The following is a 26,637-nucleotide window of genomic DNA, read 5'->3' as shown; positions in this document are numbered from 1 at the left end:
GGCTAGGGTAAAAAGGAAATTAAAAGATTTTTGAAAGATCTGAAAATCATATGCTTAGTATATTTTAACTATAATAGCTAAATATAGCAACAAAAATAAGTTAAATAATAGATTGATGTTAAGTGATTTAAAATCACATTCTAATAATTTATTACACACAACATTTAAACAAATGATAAAAATATAATTTGTTTCCACATAAATACTACAGCCATCTAAACAAACAATTTAATAAATAATAACAAAAGTAAACTGGATTAATCCTGTATGGTTTATGACCAATTCGATTTGATAAAGTTGATGAGACCATTGGTAGACGAGTCGTGACTTTTAATAATGTTTGGTGTTTGAAGTTCAGGTTCAATCTTTTTAGCTAGCTGTTTACCCAGTTCAACACTGAAACGTTTCAATAAATTACTCAAAACATTTTATGATTCAATGAAAATTAATAAGTGAAATAACTTACCCCCATTGGTCAAATGAGTTGATATCCCAAATAACACCTTGGACAAATATTTTTTGTTCATACAAAGCTATAAAATATAAATAGAACATATTAATAATTAATTAATAACCTGTTAAAAATATCTATGTATATATTATAATATGTGTGATAAAATTATATTCACCGATCAATAATCCCAATGTAAATGGAGTAATCTGCTTAAATACAATTGAGTTGGTTGGACGATTTCCAGAAAAAGTTTTATGTGCAACTAACTTTTCAAGTTCAACGCAATCTAAATTTGATCCTTCAAGCTCTTTACGTGCTTCATCTGGAGTCTTACCTTTCATCAGTGCTTCAGTTTGAGCCAAAAAGTTAGCCATCAAAATCTGTAAATAATAAAATTTTAGTTTCAATTGAACTTAAATTCAATGAACTTAAGCTACCTGATGATGTATTCCTCCACTGATACAACTGTGGGTGACAGCAGGAGCAATGAAATCGGCAGGTACAAGACGAGAGCCTTGATGAATTAGTTGGTAAAATGCATGCTGACCATTTGTACCAGGTTCACCCCAGACAATGGGCCCAGTAGAATATGATGAAATTGGAGTACCGTTTAGAGTAATCGATTTTCCGTTAGATTCCATGTCACCTTGTTGGAAATATGCTGCAAATCTATGCAAGTACTGATCATAAGGAAGAAGTGCATGTGTTTCAGCACCATGGAAGTTGTGATACCAAATTCCTAATAAAGCCAAAATAACAGGTGCCTGGAAATAAAACCATTAATGTTTGATGAATGCAAGAGATATTAAAAAGTAAATAAATATAAAAAACTAACATTTTTCTCCAATGGAGTGTTGACAAAATGTTGATCCATAAAATGTGCACCACTTAATAAAGATTCAAAATTTTCGAAACCAATAGATAAGCATATTGAAAGACCAATAGCCGACCAAAGTGAGTAACGTCCACCAACCCAATCCCAGAAACCAAACATGTTGCATTCATCAATTCCAAACTCTGTCACCTTCTCTTTGTTAGTAGAAAGTGCAACAAAATGTTTAGCTACACTGCATTCCTATATAAAATAGATAAAAATTAACTTATAACTTTATAAATATTAAAAGTGTATATTATATTATTTTACATCTTTAGCAGTTGCCAAGAACCATTTCTTAGCTGATGTTGCATTTGTTATAGTTTCTTGAGTAGTAAATGTTTTACTAGCAATTATAAACAACACCGTTTCAGGATTAACCTTCTTCAATACTTCTTTTAAATGTGTTCCATCAATATTAGATACAAAATGAACACGGGGACCTACAGCATAAGGTTTTAATGCTTCTGTTACCATTAATGGACCCTGGAAAAATCATTAGATATGAATTTTAAGTAAAAATAGTAATTATGTAAATTGAGAATAATCCATAATAAATTAATAAATAATTTAAATTTTACACAATTTACTTAATTAATAGACCTAAAAATATATTAATTCATTGACATTGCAAAATTTAAAGGTGAAACTATATATTAGTTCTAATAACCAATTATTATTAGAAAGATAAGATAATATCAGAATTTGTCTAAGTTTAAACAAAAAATATTTTACCACAGAGTCAATTATATGAATATTGAATAGTCAACAAACTGGTCTGTAATCTTGAAAAAGTTTAAGCTCAAATCACGTGATATGAGATAAGAACACTTTGATTACTTTGTTATTGTTAGTCTTTGGATGAATTATTAAATAATAGGCAATAATTATAATAATTAAACAAAAGCAAAATACTATGACTATTGAAACAAAAATATAATATATACTTAATCTAAATACATTTCAGACCTCATATCTACCAAATTAGTTTCAATTAACAACCTTTTGTTTACACAATTAGGTGCAAAAAGAGAAAACTCTATTCTTTTGTAAACATATTTTTCTTCAGAATTTAAATTAACTATATAAAAGTTTAATTTTTTACAAAAACACTTACCAAATCTGAACCTCCAATACCAATGTTGACTACATCTTCAATAGGTTTTCCTGTGAATCCTACCCATTTCTTTGATATTACCTTCACAAAAAATATATTTAATTTTTGAAATGTTCAAGATATTTATGGTACCAATATTACTTGTTCAGTGAATTCTTTCATGTGCTTCAGGACATTGTTAACTTCTGGCATTACATCATGACCGTCAACTACTATTGGCTTATTAGATCGATTACGTAAGGCTACATGCAATACAGGTCGTTTTTCTGTTACATTAATTCGCTCGCCACCAAACATAGCAGATCTAGCCTCTTCAACTTTACGAGCTCTTGCCTAAATCAATTAAAATTAAAATTTATTAAACTTGTCACTCTTTGTAATTTATCTTGATTTAGTAATAATTTTGTACCAAGCAAATATTTAAACATACATAGTAGAATACTAAGTATGATTTTTTTCTATAAAGCCAAATTTACTAAGCCATTTGTATATATTTTTAAATGCAATAACCAACTTTATAAGTTTTAATGTTCTCATATATTTCAATAAACAAATAAGCTTTCACAAAATAATTTCAAGGGCATTCATATCTTTTTTTAAGGTCAATAAATAATAATAATAAATTAAATATATTTTCTTACCAAATTAAACAATAGATCTAAAGTTTTTTCATTCACACGATTTTTTGAATAGTCAAGTAACACATCACCATCATTTGGTGTAGTTATTCGTAAGCTAAAATTTAATAATAATAATAATAAATAACAAATATAAGTATAAGATAATTATTGAAGTTAATAAATATAAAATAAGTATAAATATACATTAGATTATTATGATTTTATTTAAGAATTCAAATCAAATATAATTTTTCAAAACTACAGGACCCCTTTTAAAAATGTTTTTATTTTTATTTACATAATTGTATATGTTTGATAATTTTTTGAACTATCAAATTTCTATGTGTCAAATCAAAATGAGAATGCAAGGTTATAAGATCCAGGAAAACATTGTTTTTCACGACCAAAGAAAAAATAACCTTGAAAAAATTACCATTGACCACAACCCATAGGCCATACTGTTCCTTTCATTGCATAATCCTTGATATGAACAATTCACTTTTCATGATACTTAAATAAGTTTACTAATGATATATATACTTAAAATGAGATTTATTTGAGGGTCAATACTTAAAATTGTTTTACATCTATGGCTGCATGTTCACATAGAAAACAAATATTTAGTGGTAACACAATGTACACAATAGAAGAAACTAAAAATTATTATAAATTTTAATGAAAATTCAACCAGTCTAAAGACCTTAAACCATCTAATACTTATGTAAGTTATTAAATAACTAATAATTATTTTTAAGTATTATTTTAATTCTTTTTAATATAATATTGTTTAGTATAACTAGTATAATAATTTAAAATACATTCAATTAAGAAAATAAACAAACAAATTATGGATTTACTAAACGAGATTATTTGTATGTACTTTCACAAAAATTATGAGAGAGAAAGATGAAGACGATACTAGTAAGGTTGTGGATAACTTCATAAAGTGTTGCTATTTACACACAAAAGTAAAAACTTGGAAAATTCAAAATACTGGTCTTGTGAACATTACATCAATGGCACATTTAAAAGTGTTAAGGAAGATCTTGGCACCCCAAAATAGATCTTCTTATAGTTATTCTGATGAATAAGTAATAATATTATTTCGGAAATAGGTACGTTTTATTTTATTTTCATATTTCTTAGTATTAAAAAATACTCCAGTTATTCGAATATTCTGGATAGGACACGGAAGTACTCGAAATACAGTCAGGTACAAATCCGCTAAACCGCTGGTTATTAGATATTAATATAACTGTCAAAAGGTTAGTTACAGCATACTGATGTGATGCCAAATCAGACAGGAAGAGCTTAAACTCGCAAAATTATTATAGGTACAGTAGTCATCTCACCTGAACTTGTCAAAACGGTCACTGTCACAGGCGAAAAGATTTTTCATATTCAGCGACGATCCCGCGGACACCAAGTGTTCGGCGAGGGCCTTGTATGCCACATCGTCGGTAAGTAGTACTTTTCCTGACATTTTCCAGAAGTAGATTCGGTCGGAGGTGGCCGGCTAAAGCGTGAGTGTAAACGGTGCTCAGCGTTGTTGTCGATGAAACTACAGACGTTCCCCTCGGACGGTTAAATGCAAAGTGAACACCGAACAGTGAACAGGGCGAAGCGAGCGCTAACAGTTTTGTGTACGATACATCGAGATTTGAGTTTACTATTATTATTATTATTATCTAATGATTGTGAAGGAGAACTCGATTTCTTGTATTCACTAATCACGTTTATACAGCCTGCGTTCCGGCGATATAGTACAGTCACAGAATTTAATATATATTAGTATATTAGTATATTAGTATATTACATTATTATCTATGGGTAAGGTACACCGAAATAAAGTTATGGTCGGCGGGGTAGAGAGGGGGGAAGGTCGACCGGCACGCCGCCGCAGAATAGATGGACTATCGCGCGAGCGCGCTATCGATAGAGATTATGGGTGGGAAACCAGTCTGTCGCCATTCGCCAATACGTTCAAGAAATCATGAAAAACACACGCAAAACAGACGTGTGTGCAAGTGGTATACTTTAATAGTGTATGTTAATGTAATTTTTTTATTTAAAATTTTTTCCACCTCTCTCTCACACTGTAAAACTCTCCCTCTCGTCCGACGAATAATAATATTTTAATAACGCCGCGGATATTTATTACATTTACATTATAATAATTGTTGTGAGCCGAACACGGAAATAGATTTTCGGCTCAAATCTCATGGCGCGTCGTTAGTCATTTGGCAATAAAATAATACACGGAATCGCTGCCGATGTCTTGTCGTCTTATCATGAGTTTTTTTTTTTGTTTCCAAGACGAACAATAGTGGAGTAGAGTATAGTAAACTGTAATAATAATAATAATCATATATATATATATATATATATATTTAGTAGTAGTGGTCTAGTGGTCGTAGTAGTGGTGTTTCCTTTTTGGCTCTATCCGAAAACGGCAATCAATTTTTTTTCCGGACAACACAATATCAAAATATTCTGGTTTTCGAAAATCAAAAATACACGCACACATCCACACACGTAAATGACATACACACATGTACGGTACACATAATACATCATATTCTTATACACGCATGTGTGTTATTATTACTGTTTAGTGTTTTCATTTTTAAAAATGATAAACGTCTGAATGGCGTATTAAGTTTCACGGGACCACCGTCGTAAACACGTCGTCCCGGAACAGTCGTGACCGGACCTCACACGCCAGTCGACGTTCACGTCGGATTTATCGTACCATCGGTAAGTAAGTATAATATCTGTCTGCAAAATGGCCGTTTCGGGTGGCTACAGGCCCACCGTCCATGCGTGGACACATGTCCCTCGCGTCCACCCTTATGCCGTGGCCACTGAAACTCGTGGACCACACGCGCTTTTATCATCCCCGCCCAGTCAACGGACAACCGTGTCGGCCCCGTGAAAACTTTCACACCTAACCCCCTCCACCCTTGTTGACGGTTTTTTTGCCCACTGATTTTGAGTATGTACTTACAATAATAATATATTATTAATTATATCCATCGTTTTGCCAATTGCCCTATTCCTCCTCCCAGAACTTATCAGGGTACCGAGGATCAGATGCAATAGCAATCGTCTTTACTTTTTTTATCGCACCATATTATTTTATGTCTGTCATGTTTCATTGGTAAACTTGCTTTGTTTCCCAGACCTGTATCATCCAACAGTGTGCAGTATTTTCACCGTGGCCTAGAGTGGTTTTTAATCTACATGCAAACTGTTGCTGGTGGTTGTAATTTGAAAACTATTCGCAACTATGTGGTGGTGTATAGTTCAAAAATATTTTATTTCAGAATATATTTTGTGAAGGAGGTATAGGTTGTATACTGTTATTACTTACATGTAACTGTTGGAAGAAATCCTTCCCTATTTCGGTAAATTTTATTGTTATTTAATTCATAGAAGTTTTTAAAACCACAATTTAACAAGACATATAATGGGCGGGGTTGCATAGGTATGTTTTAATGAAAAGAAATCATTATAATTTAAGACCTACAAGATAAGAATTAAATAATTCAGATACACCCACATTAAATATTTTACTTAATAAAAATTATTTTAAAATATAGTTAATAGTGTGAACATTTGGGTTTAAGGTGATTGATATTCAGAAAATAAGAATTGTCTCTTCTGGCGCAATGAATCCTGCTGTTAATATTTCTAGGTATATGAATCATGTTTATATAAAAGTATATTTTCAGTTTTCTACTTATTTACCTATCACTTTATATCTTATAACTATTATTATTTCTTCACTTGCATCTTTAAATTTTAATGAGAAAGACTTCTTGAGCACAAGCTTTTTTTATTCTTATATCTTCATTATTTTAATTTGTCAACTTTCAGCTTTGATACGATTTGTGAGGGTCATATGAAGTATTTATTTGCTTAAATTCTTACATAACTAAAAATATGCATGCGTTATGTTTGAAAAATCAAGAAAATTCAGTACTTGGTTTTAATTAATGTTTACCAATACCTAGTATCTAATTAATTTCAGTGAAATTTACAACGAATTATTCTTAATTTATGTTAGGTTAATACATTTTAATTCTATATTTAAAGTTTCTCATTAATAGGTAATAATAAAAATTAAAAAGTATTTTTTGACTTCAAATGGCTTTCAGAGTATTTCTTTAAATATTTTATATGTGTTACTAAAACATAGCGCAAAATTATTAAATTAACTTCTGTAATCTTTTATTTCTATTAAATTTTGGTTGCTTCATTTAATGTAGATACACTTCTATAACTAAACCTAATTAAATTGTACTTTTTTGTAGTGTGCGATACAGCATTAGTGATGAATTAAATGGATCCTCAGATAGGTTGGCTGCAACCAGAACAAGTAGGTCCCGCTCAAGAATTTTGGTCCAGAATTTTGGACTCCTCTGAAAATACCGATAGTAACGACGATAAGTATAGTACTGAAACTGTTCAAGAGGAAGAAGACGACGACGAATATACGTTGCCATTGGATTGGAAGTTTGATTTTTCTATAGACGAACAAGAAATCAAGACTAGTAATCTATATGAGCAAGGCTTGTTCACAAATATAGCCAGTACATACGATATGAACAAAATGCAAGCACATTACATTGGCAAATTTGGTGGGTGTCCATGGAGACATGGAAAAAGTTATGACCGCCAACCAATTTGCACGTATGTTTGAAGTGAAATGAAAAAAATAAAATAAATTCTAATCATTGTTTTAATGATTTAGCCTCCATAAAGAGATAGAAGACTTTTTTGCATATATGTCAGCCACACCAGAAGAGCATAGCATGCGGCTCGATGTACTGGAACGTGTTACTAATGTTATACATGCTGAATGGCCTAAAGCTAAAGTTGAAGTATTTGGTAGTTTTCGAACAGGACTTTATTTGCCCACCAGGTAAAATATCCTCATAAATATTCTGTTTTCAGATCCAATCTCATTATTTAAACTCTTCATATAATATTTTAAATTTATTATCATTTCTACTTTAGTGATATGGATCTAGTAGTAATAGGCGAATGGGACACGTTACCATTGCATTCACTTGCTCAAGCTCTACTTAAAAATAGTGTCTGTAATGAAAATATTCAAGTTCTTGACAAAGCATCGGTAAGTTATTTTACTTAGTTCAGATTTTCCCTAAGTGGGCTATACGGTTATCTAGGGGGGGGGGGCCAATTAAAGTTATAAGCTTAATTAATTTTTCATTGTATACTTATGTACCATTACATTCTTGTATCTATTATTTTTTTTTACAATACTCCGTACCAAGAGAGAACGCATATGGCGGCCGACCAAAATTGGTTCTTCTGCGCATCCTTAAACGTTACTCTGCCATAGGGAAACCGGTTTCGATAGCAGAGAGACGCGGGAGGATGCGCGAGTCGTATGCGTTCTCTCGTGGTACGGAGTATAGTGGGTGTTAAATATGAAATGTTTGGGAACCACTGACTTAGTGAATATCATCTAATTATTACTGATCTAATCATAGACCTTATGTACCTATAGTACATATAGTTATTTAGTACTATATATAGTACCTTAGTGTAAGGTTTATGGATCTAGTTTCTTGTATTGATAGTGTTTTAAATTTATATTTTCATGCCTTTTTCTTAGGTTCCAATTGTCAAAATGACAGATAAGGCTACTGATGTTAGAGTGGATATTAGTTTTAACATGAATAATGGTGTTAAATCAGCTGAAATGATAAAACACTATATGGATGTTTTTCCCATGCTTCCTAAACTTGTATTAGTGTTAAAACAATTTTTAGCCCAGAGGGACATGAATGAAGTGTTCTATGGAGGGATATCTTCTTACAGTTTGATCCTTATGGTTGTCAGTTTTTTGCAGGTATTATAAACTAAATTTTCCATGTATATTTTTAAAAATATCACTTATGTTTATTCTGTCTATAGTTACATCCTAGAGGAGATTTAAATTACCCCACTGCCAATCTAGGTGTATTGTTAATAGAGTTCTTTGAACTTTATGGTAAAAAATTTAACTATATGCACACAGCTATACGTGTGAAAGATGGTGGACAATACATATCTAAAGATGAAGTAATAAAATATAATATAAAGTTCTTATAGTATTATCATTAATTAATGTATTATTTACAGGTTCAAAAAGACATGGCTGATGGTCATAGGCCAAGTATTTTATGTATAGAGGATCCATTAACCCCTGGAAACGATATTGGGCGTGGTTCTTATGGTGCTCTTCAAGTAAAAAGTGTATTTGAGTATGCATTTACCACATTAAAAGCTGCCCTCGACCCTCAAATTGTTTCACCTAGTTTTAGGTTTGTTTTTAATGTACTTTTAGTTGTATACAATTATAGAATACTATGAAATGAAACATTAATTTTCAACTATTAAATAATTCATATATTTGAATTAATTTGTATTATTTTAATGTAAATAACTACTTTTTGTTATAGTATACTTGGACGAATAGTACGAGTTAATGACAAAGTTATACTTTACCGGCAGTGGGTTAGAGATACTTATGCCTTACAAAATACTCAAAGAGTGATAATTAATAATTATTTGACCACTAGTAATATTAGTAACAATGTTAGTGTGTCTACAACTACTAGTAGTAGAGCTTCTACAGTATCTTCTGGTTCTGGATCAGCTGAATCTGTACGTGTAAATGTAATTTTATTTTATTCTTATTTATAACTTTTATAAAATGTATTTATTAGGACTCTGAGAGTAGTATAGAAAAATTAAGTGATGCTGGTGATCACAATGATCAGAATAGTAATTACCAACCCAGACGTAAAAATGCACATTATCATAGACATAATAGTTGGAATAATCAACAGAATTATCAAATGATTAACACTGGTAATTATCAATGATAAATATTTTTATTAAATTATAAATTAATACTTAGTAATTTAAACTTAGGTAATCACCCACCTACACGTACTCAAAGAGTAATATGCACTAGTCCAGCTAATAATTACCAACATCATCGTGGTTTCACAAACAACAATTATAATAATAATTATAATCACCATCAAAACTACCGGCCAAACACGGGAAATAAACACCAGTATACGGGAAATTATCAACCACACTTTGGTAATTTTTTACTACACAAACGGCAAAAACGAAAAAACCAAACTCAAGATGTAAGATAATACACGTGCGTCCAATGTTGAAACTTAAAAAATAAATAAATGAGACAAAGTAAATGATAACTTAAAATATAAAAAAAAAAAAATTAAAAAATAAAATTAAAAAAAAATAACAAAAATACCAAAAATGTAAAAAAAACCATGAGGATCGTCCTTTCTCGACGATTTTTTTTTCTTAAATGTAAAACAATCATATTTATTATATAGAAAAAATTATATTTAACAGTTATATAAAATTAATAATTAGTTCTGAAAAATATTTTAAAATTAAATTCAAAAACTGCGTTTGCTTTTTTTTTTGAAAAAAAAAAAAATTAATATAATTTAATAGAACTATACAGCGATTTTTTATGAAGCTGTCAATTTTTTTTTAAATATTCACATAATTTTTTATTTATTCGTACATTTGAAAATGTCTAATATTTAAAGACAAATTCATTCAACTCGGAAAACATCCTGTTGGTCCCGCGGTATACATATATTTATATTTTTTTTTCATATGTATATAATGAATACATTAAAATATATATGTGCATAAAAAGCATATGCTCCACTTATGTAGTTAAATCGTCACTGCCACAAAATGTATTGAAAAAATATAAAAGAACTGTGGCGTTAACATTTAAAATCGCGCGCGTCAAAGCCCACTGTGTTCCTAGTCATTTTTATAATTAAATTTTAATTTACATGTAAATTTGTAGTTGTAAATCAAATATTATTTAATATTTATTATAAGAGTGCAAATAAATTTGAAAGTTATTTATGTACGGACACGCTGTCTTTCCAAAACTAATAAACGCATCAACGTGGAAACATGTTCATAGGAGCTTATTTTCGTCTATACTTAATGCTAATACTGAGTGCTATGTACAAGTTGTTTTGGTTTTTTTTTCTCTTTCTTTTGTTAGCATTGTTTAGATATAAGCGTGAAGTATGAAAAGTTTACGGATTGTTACTATGTTCATAAGTGTTACTTTACTACAATGCACTGCGTTGTTCTCACACCGTCATGAAAATTAATAATTTATATTTTACATATATATGTGTATGTGTATATTTTATTTTATACATATTCATATATATGTATAAGCATGTGTATAAGAAAGAACACCACTAACATTGTTAATTTGGTGAAGTGTAAATGAATGTTAGATTATGATTTATGACACAGGTATCCACAACGCTGTGTATGAGTAGTAAGCAACTATAGTTACTATGGAGACTGTTATCTATGTCACCAGATTATGTAAAAAAAATGTACATTTTTTTTTTTTTTTTTTTGAAAGGTATAAATAATACGTTTTGTTTTATTACTTTTTTTTTTTTTTTTGTAATAAACATCTTTAGGCCAAAATGTGTGCCCTTAATAAATTTAAAACAATCTCTAAATTCATCTCCAACTTTTACTTGTAATATTTCCTATTCCTTAGGTGCCTTATAAGTTAATTTTGTTCTTAAGTATCGACTTTTTAAGCAATTAATAAATGTAATTTAATAACTATTAATGTCATTAACTGTTCCAAAGTTTGTTCCTATAGGGTCATCAAAGAAGTATTAAATTTATCATAAAACAAAAAAATAATAATATATCAAGTAAAATAAATATTTATGATAAAAACTGTTTGTTTAAAATTTCACAAATATTTTGAATTTAAACCCTACTTTGTTTGATTAAGTACAATACCCATATTTTAAATAATATTGGTATTATTAAATAAAATTTCTCTTATTTTAATAAAATAATGAAAAACTAATTTAACGGCTAATGGTTTTTATTTAAATGATTTGTTATTCAAAACTAAAAGGCTGGTTTATATAAATTTATCTTATGTTATTAATTAATGTCTATTAGTGCATTTGATGCATTACAAACAATTTTAAATGAATTATTAATAATTTTATCATGATACAGTTGTGTGATTGAAGTTTATCGACAGTATTTTCTACTAAATAATAATTTAAGTATATTCATACATTATAAGTATTTTTTAACATCACAAGTTATCGATTAATTTTAAGTTTGGTGATAAAAATAATAATACTTAGACTGATGATTAAATGTAATTTTATTGTAACTTATTTAAATATACATGTATAAAATATTAATATAAAAATGATTTTGTTAAATATTTTTCTATCTACATGTTTGGCAGTTATGTCTTACTCGGGGGTAATAAAATTACGAGGTCCATAAAAAAAATTTAAAAATTAGTTAATAATTTATATGTTTATTTTTGTTAAAAATATAATTTAAACCGTTTAAACTTTTAAAGCAGATTATTTGATATATTATAATTTACCTATACTAATAACAATACAATTTTATACATGAAGGTTTAATGAGAGAAATTACATTTCTTGTCCCAAGCCAGTTTTTTTTTTTAAAATTGGTACTTGAAAAATAATTAATGCGCAGATTTTCATGATGGAAATCAGTAAATATTGAACGATATTTTTTCTTAAGAATCTATAAATATATCATAAAAATAGATCAAAATATATCTACCTATTATGTGCAGAAAACTAGGGAAAATTAAAAAAATATATATTTTTGATGGTCCAGTTATTTGGCTCCGCGAGCTGACTAATGCCGACCCCTGGACTAACTCATAGATAAATTAACAAATATTATAATTTGTCTATCAATATGAGTAAAGCTACTGAGTACTGATAGCAGACATTATTGACAACCTTTTTTTATTATTATTATTATTAATTTTTAACTACAATTTATAATTACAATAAGCTTAAACATATACCATATTAGTCTATCAATGAAAACCCCATTTAAGCGATTTTTAAATTATAAAATTATTTATTTTTACATAATTGTTTACACGTTTAGGTGTTTAATTTTATCATTCGCTTAAGTATTGCGAAAGCAGTTTCCGCGACGACGGTTCAAAATTGGAGAAAAAAGGTGTTTTATATTAAGATATTTAGTGTTTTTTTTAATTATTTATTTTTGTTTTCTGGTTAATTTCTATAACTCTCGTATAATTTGGTTTAAATGAAACGTTAATTTTTTAATTATGTTTCATTTCATTAATCTGTGATGATTATGATTGTAGGACAAGTTATGGTGGATAACAAGTTTGACATAATATTGTGATGAAATATCCACTACTAAAAATGTTCTGAATTCTTAAGAGTTGACAATACTTTAAAATGGGATTTTGAGGTAAGTTTTTGATTTTTCTATAACAATATTGGATCATCTGAAACCTAATACCTAACTGTTAGTCTTTTGAAGTCTAATCCTAAATATCTGATTGTAAAAAGAATTATTTTATGAAACATTAATTTGTCTCTGTCTAATCAATCGTATACGGTATACCTATTCATTTGTAAAGAATTTTTGTAAAATGACTCGAGGAAATCAGGACTAGCGGTCTTAAGAACATGTCAGCGCATTTTATTTTATTTTACCTATTAGCCCACGTGGAACAGAAACAAATCATAAATTTATTTTTATTCAGTTTTATGTTCTTGAGCAAAGTTTTTAAACTTATGAACCTATATAACATGCACAACTGTTCAACGATCATTTTTAGGTTTAATTAAAAAAAAAGATAACAAATTTGTTGATATGTTGGAAAAATAAAATTGAATTAACATTTTTTTTTATTTGATTGACAAATAGGTACAAATAAATTTTAAATTCGCCATCCCTGCAGTCGTAGAGTAAAATCAACTATTTCTAAGGTTTGACATACCAATTTTCCTAAATATTGTTAAAAAATTATTGAAATCAATTTAGGTGTTGATTAAACGTTTTTCTTTTTTTACTTGCCATTGTCTTGAAACTAAAATAGGAAATTGGGTATGTATTAAGTATTTTAAAGAATTGTTTAACTTGTTAAACTAATTTTACAAAAATATAAAAAGTATAGGTAGGTACATGGAATTATTCGAAACTTTGATTTTTATGGTTTTGTCTCAGAGGGAAGACAATTAATCGTCTTGATCTAACTGCCTCAAAAGTGACTACTTTCTATCACTAAGTTAACTTAATTAGGTACTTTATAAACACAAATATATCTCAACCAGTTATAGTGAATACGTAAAAAATAATAGTTTTTTCTAAAACAAAATAAATAACTAATTTACCTATTAAAAATATATTTGATTTTTAAATATTATTTATTGAATACTTTATTATATTAATAGGTTGTATATTTTTTTTAATGCGAAAGCGGTTCCCTCCTAGCTGGTTGTCGGTTCCAATCTGAAAAAAAAGGTCGTATATTGGTTACGGTCACGAATCATTATAGTCATTGACATCTATTACATAATATGCAAACTTTAATTTCTTCAACTAAATACCTACTGATGAATGACTGCTGAGTTCATATGGTATAATTTTAATATTCCGCCATTCCAGTAACTTACCAATAAGCCATTTAGTCTATTATTACCCATCCGTAATTATTTGGCTACTATTGGCGTCATTTCAAAAGGAGAGGGCCAATAATGACAATACTAACAATAATAAAAAACTAGCTGTAGAATTGTTTCTGTATAGAAATTCCTTTTATGAACTTATAAAATATAAATGATTAAATATTGAAAAATTAATAAGCATCTAAAATATACCTATCAATAAATATTAATGAATTGCTGAAAGTTGAATTTTGAATTTGACCCTATTTTTAACATTAACTATTAACATGCCTATCTTATCTTTCTCAAGAGCTTTTCGCTAATAAAATTTCCAAAGATTTGTTTGTTTTATCTCGCCAAGTTTTTAAAGATATAGAACATTATTATTTTTAAAACATAGAGTCTAGAAAATTTATATTTTGTTTTTATATGATATGTATAATTTTTTTTGTCTTTCTGTTAGTTTTATAATATTTATTTATAATAGCCAATAGGTATTATCGCTACGTGTGTGGCTATGTGCCTATGTCTATTAACATGTAATATTTTTTCAAAAGGCTCATACTCATTGATTAATATAAATAAATTCCTATTTGGCTATTTAATTGTAATAAATAATAATGTAAATTAATTTTTAAAACTATTACTATCATTCTGCATCAGGCATACATTTTATATCCTATTTTATGCATTTTTTAATATTTGTATGCTATATACCTATATTGTGTGTTATTGAATAATGAATAGTAATCCATCTTGAAAAAATTAAAATTGCCTTTTATGTATGATTTATATTAATTTACCTTTAGTGTAACTATACTAAGCGATTATTAACATTAATAATAACACAGGCATATCTTATTTTGTCTTTTACACTCCTGTTTTGCAGCACCCTTGATCTAGGCCAATCTTGCCAAGCCAAAGCAAAGATTCGAATTAAAAGTTTCAAAGATATCAAAAATCATAATAGGTACTAATATACACAATATTACATAATATACTACTAGTATAATAGTACTGTATTATTATTTATGATATACCTACATTGCATTTTTTTAAATATTTTACTTAAAGAATTAATGTAAGGTTAATAACTTTTACTTATTTAATATATTATGTTACCAATTATACGTTTTATTGTTACTACTTATTTGAAAGGAAGTTAATAAGTTATATCTATTTATTCGAGATATTTTTATATTCAGAATTTCGACTTTTCGAGTATCAAGGTTCTAAATTCTAATTACGGAGAATCAACCGTTTAATATTTCATACACCCAAGGTACACCGCCTTATAAAAACCTGCTTATTGCTTTCAATTTTGTGTTATTTGCATTTTGTACCTATATAATATGCTATATCTTTCCGATATATTATATTTCCGATTATAATACTTCTATAATGTGCCTCCGGAGTTCTAGAAGATATTTTAGGGTTTGAGATGCCGTGAGAAAAAAAAGATTGAAAACCTCTGATATATAGGTATTATATTCTTAACTAACCTTTAGACAATAAAAATAATATGAAATGAAACAGCAAAAAAAAAAAAAATCTAGAGATATATACTACACCCGCACGGCCGCATATATGTATTATTTATGCAGTGGCAATATCGCCTGTATTATAGACATATAACTATACTAGGTATATAAAATGTATATTAGTCTACATTACAGTCTACAGATCGTGGGACATGGGTCACATACTCACAAAATCGCAATATATCGCCCATTCATGCATATTTACGGGTTTGTCTTGTTTTTATTGCAGACAACGCCTGTACCTACTCAGCAACAGCCATCAGGTGTACTTATTGGCTATTACTATTTATTATGATAGATTATAATTTATAAATCATGTTAATATTGATTATGTTGACTTAATTAATGTTGAGTTATATATGACTATATTTTCATTCCCAATAAATGATAAAAAAATCAATTTTCCTATTTATCGAATGTACAACAATATTGTGATTACTGATTAATAAATAGTTTTTGAAGTAGTTTTACGCACCTTATACACGTGAACATTTAGTCTCTATACATATAATATTATATTATAATGTTCATGCATATGTCTTGTACTATACAAGTAGGTACCTTCTATACATTTTTCATTTTCCGCTACGTGATTGGTCCTATTCCTATATAAGAAATTTATCGTAATGAATATTATCACATTCGACACATAGCAGTAGTTTTCAACCTTTTTTGATTCATATCACCTTTAACCACTAGAATCAAACACTGTGTGTCTGTGTCACCTTAACATCAAAATTATAAACAATCTTAGCTTTGTATTTAAAACTATTCTATTATTAAAAAAAAAAAAAAATACAGTACATAGAAAAAAATGCTCAAAACATTGATATTAATATGAATATAATATGTTTTTTTCGCAAAAATGTATTAATTTTCTTTTTCTCGTTGATTTTTTGTGTCACCCCTAAGCTGGATTCGTGCCACCTTTAAAGGTGACTTGTCGTCCCGGTTGAGAACTTCTGCATATAGGATAGAAATACGATAGGAAGTAGATAGTCAATTACTCAAATTTTATTTAAATTATTTAATTATTATTAAGTGTGGGCCGAGTGGTGACTGGTGAGTCCTCCATACGAAAAATGATCCATGCTATTTATAAATATATTGTATAATGTTTTATATCTAGTAGATAACTACTTCTAAGTTTTATTTAAATTTAATCTTATGGTTCGTATAATTATAATTTAATACATACTACGTGTAAAATGCCTAAATATCTACAATCTACATTGAATAATTTGAGGAAAAGTTACCTAATTTAAAAAACGTTGCAATTAAATATGAATGTGATTAATTTTAGTAGTTTAACGATTGGATCCCCCAGCTGATTGCGTGATGTGAAATGACCGCTAGGTTCGCAACGGTCACGGTCACCGATCATTTTCGTATCGTAACTCGCGGACTTTGGAATTTTATAACTTTAACATTAACATTTAGATTTAACATGTCTAACTTGTTGACGTCGAATGTCAATTTGGCATTTACCATTATCGTTATATCGTTTTATTCAGCAGTGCTAAAGATTAAAGGTAATCCATTTACTTGTAACATATTAATTAATTAATAAACGATTTTAGGAGAATAGTATTTTTTTTTGGGGGGTTATAAGCTTTTATACTTTATAAGTTTTGGAGTTTAAAATATTTAAATAATGAATATATTGAGTAGGTCCATGTAGTGGTGCATTTAAGAGGGGCAAAGGGGGCAATTGCCATCGACGGCAGATTTAAAAAGGCGGCAGTTTTTGTATATATTTATTAAAAAATAATAATAATAAAAATGACTAATGTCTATACATTATACATACAGTATTACAGTATATATTTTGTTATTTAAAATTTATAAATGTAGATACCTACCAAACACTGAATGGTCTTTTTCAGCTCTAAAAGGAGTAAAATCATATTTACAATCAAATATAAAAGAGGAAGATTAAATGCATTGGAAATCCTAAATATATTAAAATTGACAAAAAAATGAACCTAAAAAAAATATTTTGAATGATTTCTAATTAATTTGCATAATTACCTATATAATTCTTTTTTTTTTTGGATGGGGTAGGGGTGGCAAAAATATGTTGTCCCGGGGCACAAATTTTCCAAATGCACCCCTGGGTCCCGTGTGTGTATAACAAATAACAATTAGTTCAAATTAAATTTCTTGATTAAGTATCAATAAGTGTATTACTTATCCTTTTCTTAATTAGGGTTGTAAGTAGATGTAGTCATGCAAGTAGGTGTAAAACAGTGATTCCCAAATTTTTTATCTTTACCGCCCAATTGTAAAAATAAAATATGACAGACGCCCCCCTACCATAAAAAAAATGTATTGGTACATAAGTAAGCAATAACAAATTAATTAAGCTTGTAACTTTCATCGCCACCTTTGGGAAACGCTGATGCAGAAATGCAGAATTATATAGAATTGTTGCATTCTATTTTATAGAAACATTAGACAATTAAAATATAGGTACTTAAGGTACTGTTATAAACTATAATAATTGTTTTTAATAGATATTTAGAAAGTAAACACAAATTAAAAAAAAGTTATTTATTATTGCATTAAAATCTCAACCGGTATAGAACATTACAAATGTATTAAAAATGTAAGCCTTATACTAATATAACGTCTATAATTAAAAAAACATTTTACATGTATTAGTTGAATCTGTATAATAATATACATATACGATATACCTACATGGTATGTTAATATACCATGTTTTTAATGAAGAATGTTATATTAGCAACTAGCTCCCAACAATTATACTAAACACATTTATATTTGTTTATTTGTTTCATGTTTATGAGCATTAGTGCTTTAACAAAATATTATATATTTATTGACACATAATACATATTAATAACAATATATATAATAATATATAATATATATTTATATATTATATTAGGTAGGTATATTACATAAAGTTGTATTATTATTATAGATAAGTAGGTATAGGTACCACTTACTACTATTTATTAATATATTTATTTTTGTATATAGGTAGTTAAATGATAACCAGTTCTTCAAATAGTTAGGTAATTATTTATTTAAAGAGCAACTTTTCTACTTAAGATATGAAGGTGATATTTGAGGTGGATATGGGCAATAAATTAACATTCAATAATATTCAATTGACAAAAATTACATCCTTATTCGTAATTTTAATTATTTCACATGTAAATTCAATGGATTATAAATTTCCAAATGACTTTATGTTTGGTACTGCAACTGCTGCTTATCAAATAGAAGGAGGCTGGAATGAAGATGGTAAACAAAACTTTCTTATACATCCAATACACAAAATACTTAATATACTTATTTTATACTATCATAAATAATTTAAGGTCATTGATGTTTTACCAATACTACTGATAATTTTAGTAATGTAAATTAAATTATTATATAAATTCTTTAGGAAAAGGAGAAAATATTTGGGATCATTTGGTTCATACTCATCCGGAATTAATAAATGATGGATCTAATGGAAATATTGCCTGCGATTCGTATCACAAGTATAAAGAAGATGTAGAGTTGGCAAAAAATTTAAATGTGATATTGGTATTTGGCATTTTTTTTTACTTAACATATTTAATTTTATTATTTGTCTAGGTAAAATTTTATCGTTTTTCCATTTCATGGGCTCGAATAGCACCATCCGGAGTAATGAATGTATTAAATGAAAAAGGAATAGCATATTATAATAGTCTTATCAATGAACTTATCAATAAAAATATTACCCCAATTGTAAGTATTATTTGATTAAAATAAAAGGCAAATATTATGAATAAATGTCTTTTTCAGATAACAATGTATCATTGGGATCTACCACAATATTTACAAGATCTTGGCGGTTGGGTTAATCCAATTATGTCAGATTATTTTAAAGAATATGCACGAGTGTTATTTATTCACTACGGAGACAGAGTACATTAAATAATTAATTGAAAAATATAAACTGTCTTAACATTTAATACTCATCATAGGTAAAATGGTGGATTACAATAAATGAACCATTACAGATATCTAGAGGTTATGCTTTTAGTACCTACGCACCATACTTAAGTTTAAATAATACTGGGTATTATTTATCAGCTCATATATTACTTATTGCACATGGGAAAGCGTACAGGTTATATAAAGAGATGTTCAAGTCTACACAACAAGGTATATTATAACAAATGATTATAAAATTTTTATTTTTAAGTCTTAATCCTAAATTGTTTACAGGAAAAATAAGTATTTCAATTAGCGGATTATTTTTCTTACCAAAAAATGCTGAGTCACTTGATGATATAAATACTGCTGAGAGAGCAAACCAATTTGAGGTAATAAAATAATTTGCTTTATAATGCATGATGTATTTATTAAAAGTATTTAACTTTTTGTTCAAAAAATTACAAAATCTTAATCGGTAGATAGCTGAAAATCTATTTATAAAAATATCTTAGGAAATAGAGTTTAGAAGAACTGTGGTATTCTTTTTAGTATTTTTGGGTGATTTAAATTTCAATTACAGTTTAATTTTGAGCAACCAAAAGTTACAAAGAGCCCCATGTAATGACTCATGAAAGCAGGGGCTTGAAAAGTAAAAATAATTAGCCAAATAATTCTGAAGATTAGATCATGATAAAACTAACAAATACTGCATGATCAAAAATTTTGTCTTTTACTATACATGACAACATTATATCACTATAAAGATTTTATTTTTGTGCAGCTAATACTTAAAAAAGCGGGCAAGTGAGTACCGCTCTGCTGTACATTAGGTGCCATATGGATCATTATTATATATTATAGGAGTGTTAAATTTGAATCCAATGATAGTTATCATTGTATACGAAAAACGATTCTGAACGAAGATGATTTGTCAGCCTAGGATATAATTTCTAGTGGTTGGTAAAAAAGGTGGTTTATGTTTTAATGGCCCGAATACAACAAAATTTAAGTTCTTTTATAATAATTGTAAGCTAAACTTATGAAAAACCTTGTATTAAATTTTCAACTGTTAGCTACTTATACAAAAATTTTTATGAAATATACCTACAAAATAATTTGCAAATATTCATGGTTTTGACGAATTTTTGTCAATATTTGAACTTCAAATGCTAATAAAAAAAAATTGTGCCTATGTATTCTTATAATTTTTTAATCACTATAAGAAAACTTATGAGGAACTTTGTATTAAATTTTCAAGTATTTTGATAGGGCCAAAAAAATTTTATCGACACTTCAAAAATATTTTTTCAGAAAATTGAAAATTTCAGTTGTCTATAAATAGCTCAAAAAATGTCAAAATATTTTGAAATTTAAATCACGTAAAGAAAACGCGAATCTTAATAACTGGTAAAATTTTCAACTATCTACGACTTATACTTTTTGAATAATAACAAATATCAAAAATCGTTTGAGGCTAAACTGTTATTTAACGCGGTTTTTGTAAAAATTTAAATTTCAAACACTCATAAAAATTTTTTGTCTGAATCCGGTAGAGTTTTTTTTACAGATATTTGAAGAAAAATGTATGGAGAACCTTGTACCAAATTTTCAAAACTTAGTTATAAAAGAAAAAATTTTTATGATTTTTCAACTTCAAAATTTCTTGCAAATTTTCGCGTTTTCGACAGATTTTGTAAAAATTTGAACTAAAAACGCTTATAAAAAAAAATTGTGACTAACGATTTTTAATTTTTTTTAGCTACATTAAAAACAACTCATAAGGAACCTTGTATTAAATTTTCAAAACTTTTGGTCATCCAAAAATTTTTTATTGACACTTTAAAAAAAATTTCTCAAAAAAATCGAAAATTTCAGTGGTCTATAAATAACTCGAAAAAAGTCAAAATTTTTTGAAAATTTAACTATATACGGATATCACTGACATTAACATTTGGTGAAAATTTCAAGTATTTTCAGTGATTAGTTTTTGAATTACAACCATAAAAAAAAATCGATTTGGTCGAAAACTGGTTTTGCGTAAAAATTGCCGTTTTTCCGTCATTTTTTTTTTGTTTTTCTCGATTTTTTTGAAAAGTGTTGGAAAATGTTAACTTTTTACCTCTATAATGCACCAAGGATATTCACTTTTACATCGGAAACCACCCCCATTGTTTGAAATTGGAGTATTATTTCGACTAGTTATGCTGTACACAGACACAAAACAAAAAAAAAAAAAAAAAAACACACACCATTGTAAAATCAATACATTCATCACTTCGTTCAGAATCTAAAATATACAGTTAAAATGTGCAAAATTGTTCAAAAACAAAATTTTTAACATAGGTACTTTAAACTATTTTTTTAATGTTATTTATTGTTTATAATTTTATTTATTAGTTAGCATTAATTATTAAGTATAAAATAGTTGGGAGGAAGGCAAAGAAAAAGAAGAAGAAGAAGAAGAAGCTTAAAATATAAATTTAAAAAAAAATTTATTTTAACTTCAATAAAATAATGATAAACTGATTTACAATATTTGATTAAAATTCATAATTATGTACATTTTCAAGTTTTTTCCTGTAAAATTATGTATCTGTTATTATATATATAAATTATCAAGTATCAACTATAAAATTGTTGTACAAAACATAAATTAACTACAATTGCTGTAGATAGACTATAGTACTGTATTTGTATAATATGTAATCGACAATTGTAGTAGTTTTATCATATGTTGTATTATATGGAATAATGATCGATATATATATATAATTATTATTATATTGTTAGATATATAAGTTTAATACTTTCTATAACATATAATATAGCAATAATAAAATAGATAAATGATATGATGTTATAATAGAGATTATGGAGCAAACTAATTTGTTCATTTTTATGAAAAAAAAGCCTGAACATACAATTTTGTGAAAGCTGAAAAATAAAACTACATTTTTTGATTTAGATTTTTAACTTATTTCCATAGGATTTAAAACACACCATAAAAAGATGCAATTGCACAGGATACCTGTCTTTAAATATCACAAGACACAAGGTCATCTAGAAATTTCTAAATAGTTCTCTTTTAAGCTTTCGGTACATCCTGTGCTCTGTAGATAAAATTTTTTATCACATTATGCAATTATTATAATTATAATTATTGAATTTGCTACTCATAGTATTATGTACTAGTTATAGTTTGATATATTTTCTTAGAGGGGATGGTTCAGTCATCCGGTGTACAAAGGAGATTATCCACCAATAATGAGACAATGGATAGATAAAAAAAGTAAAGAAGAAGGAACACTTTGGTCAATATTACCAACATTTACAGAAGATGAAATTAAATTAATTAAAGGTGAATTTTTAACAGATAACATACTTGATGAAATTTAATTAATATTTTAGTAACATAATTAAAAATAAACAAAATCATAAATAAAAGTTGATAATCGTTCTACTATACTACAGTAAGAGTTAAATAAAATATATTTTGTAATTGTATAAGTTATTGTATTGGATGTGTTAAATTTGAATTTAATATTTTAATGAATAATGATCAATTTTTTTTTATTGAAACTAATTTTAAATATCGATGGTCTGTCTAGAGATATTCTCATTAATTTTTTTTGAAAGTAAACTAAATCATCAAATACCAAAATATAAACATTCAATACAATAAAATTATTTTTCTTATGGGTTATACTGGTTATAGAAATAAAGCCAGTAAAGAGTTTGTCAATAATATGGAAAAAAATTTTAATCAGATTTTTTATATATACTCTTTACATTATACCTCATCAATCTTTACAAATATTAAAAAGTAAAGAGTATGACTCTTTCAGTCATTACGTGACACTTATTTGAGACCACTGTAATATGGTATAAATTATAAATTTCAATGTATTGCCTCTGCTCAAAAGGCATCAAAATATTTTGAAAAATCTAAGTTATTAATTTTTGAGTTGCACCAAAAACCATAATCAATTTTGTGTAAAAATTCATATTTTTTATTTTTTATTTTCTTGATAACGTTGAAAAAACTGGACATTTTCAAAATTACCTTCCAAACGTACTAACTAGATCCAATATGTCCCTTAAAGTTAAAAATTAAAGTATTTTTTCTACTTTATACATTGAAATTTGAGTACACACTTATAAAAACAAATATATTATTATAAAATCAATTTATTATTGCTCTTCTAAAAAAATAAAAATATATAATATATAATATATATATTCTTTATATATTCTTGTAGGTGCGGCTGATTTTTATGCTTTCAATCATTATTCTACTCGTTTGGTAACTCAGCAAAGTGGTGATCCAAATTCTTATTATAATTCAAATGCAGGTTATTATGTATCTGTCGATAAATCATGGTCAAAATCATGTGTTGCATCGTGGCTCATAGTAAGAATTAAATCAAAACTGAGTCGTGTACATTATTTAATTCATTATATTTTAGCCAGTACCTGATGGATTAAGACAACTTTTGATATGGATAAAAAATGAATATAGTAATCCACCAATGTTTATAACAGAAAATGGATATGGAGATAGTGGTCAATTGGATGATCTAGATAGAATAAGCTACTTACAGGTACTTAATAATATGTTAGAATAACAATATGTTGATGCTACTTTTTTTTTTTTTAATAGGGCTATTTAAATGCAACATTACACGCAATACATGAAGATAATTGTAATGTTATAGGATTTACTGTTTGGTCACTGTTAGATAATTTTGAATGGATGGATGGTATTAGGTAAGTCATACTATTTTAGCTAATTATAAGTACTTTATTAATTGTTTATAAATAAGTATGATATATAGAAAAGGTTCTATTGTAATAATCAATAATATTTATAGTTATTCAATGTAATAATAAGGTAAATCATTATTTGTTAATATTAATTAATTATTCAAAATAATTATTGAATATAATATATTTATATTTAATATAGAATTAATTTTTGTCATTTTTCAGAATTCGTTTTGGACTTGTTAAGGTAGATTTTAATGATCCTAATAGAACTCGTACTCCAAAAGGGTCATATGCATTTTTCAAGAATGTGGTAACTACTGGCCAATTGAAAAATAATTAATTTGTTTTGCAATAGTCCGATTATCTCCAAATATATCACACCTCAAAAACCTAAGGTCTTTGCACATTCAGTTTCAATTCATTTCCACAATTCCACCATAAAAATTAAAACCACACTTATCAAAAACCACAAGCCCAAGTCTCTGAGACATAATCTTCCGGCTGCTCTGATAGCGCGAATATTAATTTGGGCGCGAGAATTATTATTCTTTCATTGTTCAATGAAACTCTGCTATAAACCGTAAAAAAATCATTAACAAATTCACATTTTCAAAAAGAATACCATTCCTCTAGCTTATATGATAATTGATAAGTTATTAAGCTATTAATAGCTATAAATATTTTATTATATTTTAGATTTTGAGCGGATTGATGAATGTATTGATTTGTATTTTGTACAATGATGTGTAATGATAACAACATATAACTATAATAGTGGCATCATCATAATCCCTTTTATATACATAGTCGCACATATTTTCACACAATACTAGACATCTGTGGTCAGACATTGTTATATCCTTTGACCATTATCTAAATTTATTACCCAACCGGCTCAGAAGACACCCATCGACCATCGGACAATTGGACACAATGTCACTCTCTCTACGTGCGCATTTGGTGATGGTTATACGTAGAGAACCAATTTATGTACGTTTAAAATACAAGTCTTTGTGTTTTAATTTATAAATAATAAATCTATTACTTAACTCGTGCTTCTTAATTAACATTATATTTAAGTGAATTAACATCAGACCTATCCATTATTCCTACACTGGCCGCACTCAATCGCAGACAAATCTACAGTCAAACTAAGGTAACATAATTCATTGTATATAATATAAATCCTTATATGTATACATGTATCTGCATGCATGTGCAGATATACATTATACATATAAGAGGGTAGTAATTCGTATTGTGTGCTCAATATATATAAATGGTAAATCTCACATAAATGAAAAGAAGATTAATAATAATTATAATTTAAAAATTAGTAATATAAAATATATATTGCGCAGCCAAATTCTTTTTGATTTACTACAGATGTATTAAAACTATTTAGAAATATTAAAAATATATTATTATAATTTTTTTACGAGCATTTGAATTTCAAATTTTCATAAAATTCATCAAAATCACATTAATTTGCAAATTATTATTATTAAGTACCTAGTTAAAACTAAAATGTTAAATTTGTATAGCTCTGGTTTGAAAATACAAGGTAGGTAGGTACCTCATAAGTATTTCATGGTTTCATACAGTTATTAAAAACACCTATACAAACTTGATTTTTTTTTTGTCGTTATGTTAAGTATAAATTTGGACAAAGTTAGATATTTAAACATAAAACAATGATTTTAGTAATTTTTGTGAAATTTAAAAATATTATTTGTTGTTACTACTACAGTA

The 26,637-nt window shown here is 27.4% G+C and overlaps 3 protein-coding genes and 1 long non-coding RNA gene across 10 annotated transcripts; 3 read left to right on the top strand and 1 right to left on the bottom strand.

The window, feature by feature from the left end:
• Nucleotides 1–40: 40 nt before the first annotated feature.
• LOC114121412 (glucose-6-phosphate isomerase) lies at nucleotides 41–4,856 on the bottom strand. Its single transcript, XM_027983736.2, has 10 exons — nucleotides 4,418–4,856; nucleotides 3,087–3,180; nucleotides 2,587–2,778; nucleotides 2,446–2,526; nucleotides 1,599–1,814; nucleotides 1,290–1,529; nucleotides 892–1,218; nucleotides 630–834; nucleotides 467–533; nucleotides 41–396 (listed from the first exon to the last, which is right to left on the bottom strand). The coding sequence occupies exons 1-10, from the start codon at nucleotides 4,546–4,548 to the stop codon at nucleotides 273–275; spliced, it is 1,677 nt and encodes a 558-aa protein (XP_027839537.2). The 5' UTR covers nucleotides 4,549–4,856; the 3' UTR covers nucleotides 41–272.
• LOC126550636 (uncharacterized) lies at nucleotides 3,660–4,418 on the top strand. Its single transcript, XR_007604714.1, has 3 exons — nucleotides 3,660–3,786; nucleotides 3,857–4,180; nucleotides 4,251–4,418. It is a non-coding gene; the product is annotated as an uncharacterized LOC126550636 (long non-coding RNA).
• A 272-nt stretch (nucleotides 4,857–5,128) lies between the features above and the next one.
• Nucleotides 5,129–11,867, top strand: LOC114121411 (terminal nucleotidyltransferase 4B-like). The gene is made up of 11 exons (XM_027983730.2): nucleotides 5,129–5,822; nucleotides 6,695–6,762; nucleotides 7,382–7,760; nucleotides 7,822–7,992; nucleotides 8,088–8,205; nucleotides 8,713–8,949; nucleotides 9,015–9,161; nucleotides 9,222–9,403; nucleotides 9,542–9,746; nucleotides 9,809–9,953; nucleotides 10,017–11,867. The coding sequence occupies exons 3-11, from the start codon at nucleotides 7,411–7,413 to the stop codon at nucleotides 10,250–10,252; spliced, it is 1,791 nt and encodes a 596-aa protein (XP_027839531.1). The 5' UTR covers nucleotides 5,129–5,822; nucleotides 6,695–6,762; nucleotides 7,382–7,410; the 3' UTR covers nucleotides 10,253–11,867.
• A 1,463-nt stretch (nucleotides 11,868–13,330) lies between these two features.
• On the top strand, nucleotides 13,331–26,323 carry LOC114121420 (myrosinase 1-like). 7 transcript variants are annotated; one of them, XR_007604711.1, is made up of 14 exons: nucleotides 17,555–17,705; nucleotides 19,183–19,449; nucleotides 19,598–19,731; nucleotides 19,792–19,926; nucleotides 19,984–20,106; nucleotides 20,166–20,346; nucleotides 20,410–20,507; nucleotides 23,335–23,476; nucleotides 24,378–24,529; nucleotides 24,585–24,719; nucleotides 24,779–24,885; nucleotides 25,108–25,195; nucleotides 25,582–25,875; nucleotides 25,966–26,323. XR_007604711.1 is itself a non-coding variant. In XM_050202541.1 (13 exons), the coding sequence occupies exons 2-13, from the start codon at nucleotides 19,257–19,259 to the stop codon at nucleotides 25,633–25,635; spliced, it is 1,542 nt and encodes a 513-aa protein (XP_050058498.1). In that variant the 5' UTR covers nucleotides 13,331–13,430; nucleotides 19,183–19,256; the 3' UTR covers nucleotides 25,636–25,934. The 7 variants fall into 7 exon arrangements, 5 of the variants coding, with proteins under 5 accessions (XP_050058498.1, XP_050058500.1, XP_050058497.1 ...); XM_050202541.1 differs by lacking the exons at nucleotides 17,555–17,705; nucleotides 25,966–26,323 and adding an exon at nucleotides 13,331–13,430 and having other exon boundaries at nucleotides 25,582–25,934; XM_050202543.1 differs by lacking the exon at nucleotides 25,966–26,323 and having other exon boundaries at nucleotides 19,598–19,707; nucleotides 25,582–25,934.
• The last annotated feature ends 314 nt before the right edge of the window (nucleotides 26,324–26,637 follow it).

This window comes from Aphis gossypii, chromosome 3, assembly GCF_020184175.1.
Source record: "Aphis gossypii isolate Hap1 chromosome 3, ASM2018417v2, whole genome shotgun sequence".
In the NCBI taxonomy this organism is placed as follows: Eukaryota; Metazoa; Arthropoda; class Insecta; order Hemiptera; family Aphididae; genus Aphis; species Aphis gossypii.
This window is presented reverse-complemented; position numbering and strand designations above follow the sequence as displayed.